Below are 6164 nucleotides of genomic sequence, written 5' to 3'. Positions count from 1 at the left end.
GGGACTTGAAACATTTTTTAGTTGGGCTTTGTCTGGGAATTTAAAAATCGACCATTGTAAGAATAGGATATAAACTTGACTTTGATGAATCTTTGAATGCCTTATACTTGTGAGTTGTGGGGCAATGTTGGATTGATTTGATTACTTCCGTTTACAAATGATTTCCCTCTGGAGTATTTGTTCAGAGAACTTAAGTTGATTCTTGTTCTCTCTGATGTAACTCTTGGCAATTATGTCGCTTCTTGATATTGATTTTTATCACGGTTTAGAATTTGACATTGTTGCATAATTGTTGCAGTGAGAAGTTCCATTTTAATTGACACATTTCTGTATCTACTATGGATGCTACGGAAAGAGAAACCAAGTCTGGGAATTCAGATTGTATATCTGTAGAGAACAACAAATCATCGGTTCAAATAAAGGTATTGTTCTTTGCCAAAGCTCGAGATTTAACCGGTTTAAGTGATTTGCCACTGGAAGTATCATATCTAGTTAGTAAATACAGGTACGGCAAAAAAAGTGTGCGGAAATTTTATAAGTATAATACGGCAAACGGTAAAAAATACTTTTATAAAAATTCGGTCATAAAATTTGGATACAGGAAAAATACTGTACGAGTATATACGGATTTAATACGGCATATTATCAATAATATGTTTTGAAAAATACGGCAATATCAATCTTAGTTTTAACACTTTTATGGACTACCTGGTTAAAATCAATATAACATTTCAAATGCAAAGTATTCAATTAACCAATAATACAAATACACAATATATAAATATAACTGATATTCAAATTATAGTCTTCAGACTCAAACACAAGACTCAAACACAATATTTAGCCAAGATTCAACTATAGTGTCAAATCAAACACTCGTAACAAAACCAATTGTTTACAAAAATTACAAACACACCCTGTAGTCAGTTTACAAAAATTACAAATGTACCATGTAAAATTATATATTTTATTTAATTTTCTCCCTCCTTTCTCTTCTCTTTCATTTTCTCGTTCTTTTCAAAACTTTCTTCTCTCTTTCTTCTGTTAGTTTCTTCTCTTCTTTCTCTTTGTTTTCTCCACCTTCTCTTCACTTCCTTCTTAAACCTTCGTCTCTTTTGTATAAACTTATGTCTATTTTGTTTCTCTTCCCTCCCTTTTTTTCTGTTTCTTCTATTCTCCCTTTGCATTTCTTGCCGACTGACGACTGACCACAGTTGGCCACTGCGTGTGGCCAAGATCTGCGCCCCCTCACACCGTTCTTGGGTTTTGTGTTTTGTGCTTGTGATTCGTTCACATGATTGGGTTCGTCGATGTCCTCAGCCTCGCCACTCTGTAGCCCGATTTGTGACTATGCAATCGTCTCTGTTGCCTGAGCAACTGTCTTATCGAAATTTGTTTGTTGGAGTCGGTTGTGGGAGTTGATAGCTTGTTTGCTGGAGTTGATTGTTGTGTGTTGATTGTGGGAGTTGATTGCTTATGAAAATTTGTGAAGAACTGAGGAAGAAAAGCTGAAGAAGAACTGAGGAAGAAGAAGAACCGAACTGAGAAAGAAAAAGTGAAGAACTGAAGAAGAACCAAAGAAGAGAGATCTGTTTTAATTTTTAGTAAAAACCCACTAAAACGACGTCGTTTGGAGGGTGAGATTTGTTTTTTTTTTTTTTTTTTCAATAATTCGCGAATTATACGAGAAGCCTTATTATACGCGAATTATACGACAGATTTTATAAAATACGTATAAGTGCGTTTTATACGCAAATTATATGGCTATCCGTACAATTCGCGTATAATACGACCTTGTTGCAAAGTTTCCAAGCTTGGAAGAGATCCGTGGCTGCGTAGTTCTTGCTTTAAACGAGGAATATGCAAATGACTCAATTATTGTTAAAGACAAAGATGAATTGGCCATTATCCCTCCGATAAGCGGTGGCTAAATATGTTTATATTCAGAAGAAAAACAAATTACCTTAAATAATTTTATTTTCTCGTCAACGGAGTTACTTTTTACACTTCATATTCAGCATTTTTTTTTATTATTATTATTATTATTATTATTTTTTTTTTTTTTTTTTTTTTTTTTTTTTTTTTTTTTTTTTTTTTGTGGCTTGATTTAATACAATTAAGATTTGGTATGCTACAAGTAAATATCTGCACAAAAATGAGTACTAATTTTAAGATGAGTGATCAGTTTAATTCAATTCATATAATGTCTATTAGATGCTGGAGGATATGTATCTCAAGTACACCAATAAGAAGATATTAGATGATTAATGTATAATCCTGGAAAAAAAAAATGATTGATGTACACCCATTTACAGATTTAGGAGAAGAATTGTATCTAATATGATATATCATATCTTGCCATAGAGAATGCAAAAAAGTTGTAGCCTTCAAAACTCGATATTTCACTTGCTTTCTCGTATCAGACTTGGTCTTTTTCTTGACTCATAAAATGGAATTGCTCTGTTTTCTGTTAAAATTTTCATATCAAAACTGCATTCGACCACCTCTACAGTTTTAATGCCAGCCAGAGTAGATTGAGCATAATTTGGAGAAGTTCTAACAGGGAATTGTCAATTAACCATATACATAAACTATAGAAATATACTCCGAACGAATCTGAAAAAAAGTGCATATTAGCCTATCATTCTAGTGAAATATGTCAATTAGGGAAGCAAAGTGACAAGACAACAACCAATTTCTAAAAGAAATGAGGATTTGCAAGATTAGAACAAATTTGTAAGGGGTTTTCAGTTCAAACAATCATCATCTTATTAAAGTGCCAACTATGGTTCGAGGGGAATTCAATCTTACATTCTCCAAAACAATAGGGTTGTCATATAAGGATTCTAATAAAATTACATACAAAAGATATGAGATCTAAGGAATTGAAGCAGCCCCCAAAAAATACAAGAAAAGCCATAAAAGAAGTCCAAGTCTAAAATGATTCGAAGATAAAAGCAATCCCAGATGCTCTAGGAAACATATACACAGAAAGTTCATGAACCAGAGAACCATGTTGACGATTAGCAGAACATGTCACATAGCTTCACTAAATTAAGCCAGTGAAACCACAAACCATATCCACTTTCAATCAAAGATACCAAGCATTTATGTGAATTGCTCTACCCAAACAATCAAAAAACATTTCATTAAATCTTAAAAGTTTATTGACACCCTGAAACAAGTCGAGCATTAGCAGAATACACAAACATATCACAAAAAAAAAAAAAAGGTACACAAAAGCAACTATAAACACTGCAGAACACCCAGCCGTCATCCAGCAACAAACTAGTAAACAAACTATTAAAAACCCACTAGACCCACATCAGAAAATGAGCTAATGAAGACATAAATTAAAGTTGGCTAAGCAAATAAGCAAGAAGAAAGATCATAAACATGGAGATATTTTTCACATAGCATTCTTTTAGCAAGTATATCATCAAAGTAATGGGTGTAGAGCCTCCAATGCCTCCAATTACAACCTTGGAAAAAATACTAAAAGGAGAAAGAAGGTTTAAGTCTTACAGAGTATCTCTATTGACCAACTAAGATGTTGTGCACTGCAGACCTGGGAACAGACAAAGCCAGAAAAAAAGTCACAAAGATGGTGATATTCATCATATGAATATCATTTCTCCATACTAGCAAATAGCTGCCGGCCTTGTTCTACCAATCCCACATGGCTACATGCTGTAAGCACTCCGATAAATGTAACCAGTGGCCATCGCAGTCCAGGCCACCGTATCCTTTAAAGGCAACCCATCAAACAATACACTAGCAGATTTCATATCTCCGCTCTTGATATATGCAACAATCAACTCAGTCCAAGAAATCACGTCTTTCTCAGGCATTTCATCAAACAACTTACACCCACAATCTAAAAACCCGCATTATGCATACATACCAATCAAGGTATTACCGACATATAGATGAGACACAAATCCCCGACCAAAATCGTCTGACCATGCAACTGCCTACCCAAATTCGCATCAAGAATCTCACGAATGAGAGCAGGGGTTTCTATATTTCACCGATTCAAATTGGGGAAGAATAGGGTTTGTTTGGGTTTTGGTTAGGAGAAGAAGAAAAGAGCCGTTGGAGTCACTATTGAGGTGTGCAGGAGAAGTTACTCTTATAAGGGAGGAAGTGAAGTTTGAGTTATCAATTCAACAGCTAATTTTTTAAGTGGAGGAAATTCTCATGAATCTGACACTCAGTGTGGCAAATAACAATAATTTGACAACACCACTACAGCACGGAGTAATGCTACAGCCACCGATCATAGTGCATCGAATTTATACATCAAATAACGTGATAAAATTCTGATCGTTGATTAAAATTAAGTTAAAATTAATCAACGGTCAGGATTTTACTACGTCATTCGGTGTACTACTTTCGATGACTGTATTATTTTTCCTATAGCACGACATGAACATGAACCCAAATCAGCCTGAGCTAGGTTGAGCTTGAGATTTCAACCCATCGGACCTTGTTAAAGCACCAATAATATCACGTGTACTAACCATTTTGTACTAATCTAAATACTAACATTGAAAATTTGAAATTTCCCTAAAAAAAAATTTAAGTTTTCAATATTAATACTTAGATTAATACAAATTAGTTAATACACATAACATTACTCGCCAAAACATACTCAAGTTGGCTTGTGTTTGACACTGTCCATTCTTGTGTCCTTTTTATTCTTTTAATTTTAATTTTATATTAAATTACGTTATATTCATATTCTATTTTAATATTAAAATTATATTTATTTATAATTTTCTTATATACAGTACATACTAATTTGAGTATTACCTCACATTTTTAAATCACTTAATTACGCATGAGCTTTTATGATTTATGAGAAAATTATTTAAATCAACCCTTTCTTAATTTGAAATAAGTTTGAAAACTTTATAAATATAAAAAAAGCATTTGAAATAGTTAATAAAATATTACAAAATGTCAAGAATTGGGAATCAAGATTTAAATTATAACCGGATTTTCAATAAAAAAGTTTTATAAATTCAGCATCACATTTTTAACACATTTAATTAGATGTCCAGTTATTCACCCCAAAGGTTTGATGTTATTTCAAGATTTATCGTTTATGAATTTCACTAGAGTCACAAAATCAAATATAGTAACAAGTACCATGTATGGACCCAACTATTGATGCGTGACTGCTAGGACCCCAGTCCTTGTTTTCGTTATTTTGGTTTAGTTTAGTTTAGCTTTTTTTTTTTTTTTTTTTTTTTTTTTTTTTTTTTTTTTTTTTTTTTTTTTTTTTTTTTTTTTTGAATCCATTTTTTTTTTTTATTAACGTTTCTATATTTGACTCAACTTAGGTACTTTTCTCCTATTTTATATTATATTATTTTAAATTTACCCCTCTAAAGTTAATTCTTACGTCTGACCCACTATCATATAACAAGTTTTGAACCAGGCTCCTCAACAAACAAATTAAAAAGATAATAGGGTAAATAAAATTATAAAGAAAAAGTATAGGAAGAAATAAGAATTTTATTTCAATCCTATAATCAAATATGATTATAAGATGACTATCAAATAACATGCATGAACTGGATACAAAATTTGGATGTGCTATTTTTAATGGGATGGGCAAAAATAGAGAAAGAGTTTTGCTGAAGTATCTGGGGAATAATTCTTTTAGAATAAGAGTCATATCACAGTATTAAGATCTTCTTCTAAGGTTCTTTTATCCTCTAAAAGGAAATAATGTCTCAATCTTTTCTATTTATTCGGTGTTTTCTACATTAAATATAATGAAGCATGAAAAAAAAAAAGAAAAAAAGAATTGGTTTTATATTAAAAAAGTGCATGTTTTTGGAATATTTTCAACAAAGATGTACTACATATTTAAAAAAATAAATATTTTCTAATATTTTGCAAATCTGATTAGGTGAATAAGACAATTGTTTGAAATTTGCAATGTGGGCCGATCAAACACAAGATAGACAGCAATATGAGCAGATTTTATAAATAGTTTAATAGTCACATACTAAAGTGAAGTTGCATAACGTAATAATATAATAGTAATAATTAAACAAATACTAGATCAACATGATTAATTGTATATTAATACATCAACATGTATTCATCAAAGTCCACAAAAATTACTTTGACAAACGAAACCAAAAGAT

At 31.7% G+C, this 6164-nt stretch overlaps 1 protein-coding gene across 1 annotated transcript; it reads left to right on the top strand.

The window, feature by feature from the left end:
- Positions 1-338: 338 nt before the first annotated feature.
- Positions 339-1931, top strand: LOC116145535 (molybdopterin synthase sulfur carrier subunit-like). Its single transcript, XM_031430986.1, has 2 exons — positions 339-505; positions 1787-1931. Exons 1-2 carry the CDS (start codon positions 339-341, stop codon positions 1929-1931), a joined length of 312 nt encoding a protein of 103 aa, XP_031286846.1.
- Positions 1932-6164: the final 4233 nt, after the last annotated feature.

The sequence above is a fragment of the Pistacia vera genome, unplaced genomic scaffold (assembly GCF_008641045.1).
Source record: "Pistacia vera cultivar Batoury unplaced genomic scaffold, PisVer_v2 Contig462, whole genome shotgun sequence".
Lineage (NCBI taxonomy): Eukaryota > Viridiplantae > Streptophyta > Magnoliopsida > Sapindales > Anacardiaceae > Pistacia > Pistacia vera.
The sequence above is the reverse complement of the archived record's forward strand: the minus strand, read 5'-3'. Positions and strand labels throughout refer to the sequence as shown.

What these genes read in the sequence shown, in the direction of transcription:
- LOC116145535 (XM_031430986.1), top strand. Translation starts at nt 339, where the DNA reads ATGGATGCTACGGAAAGAGAAACCAAGTCTGGGAATTCAGATTGTATA. An exon ending in TATCTAGTTAGTAAATACAG is followed by an intron (nt 506 to 1,786) that starts GTACGGCAAAAA and finishes AATTCGCGTATA; the next exon opens with ATACGACCTTGTTGCAAAGT.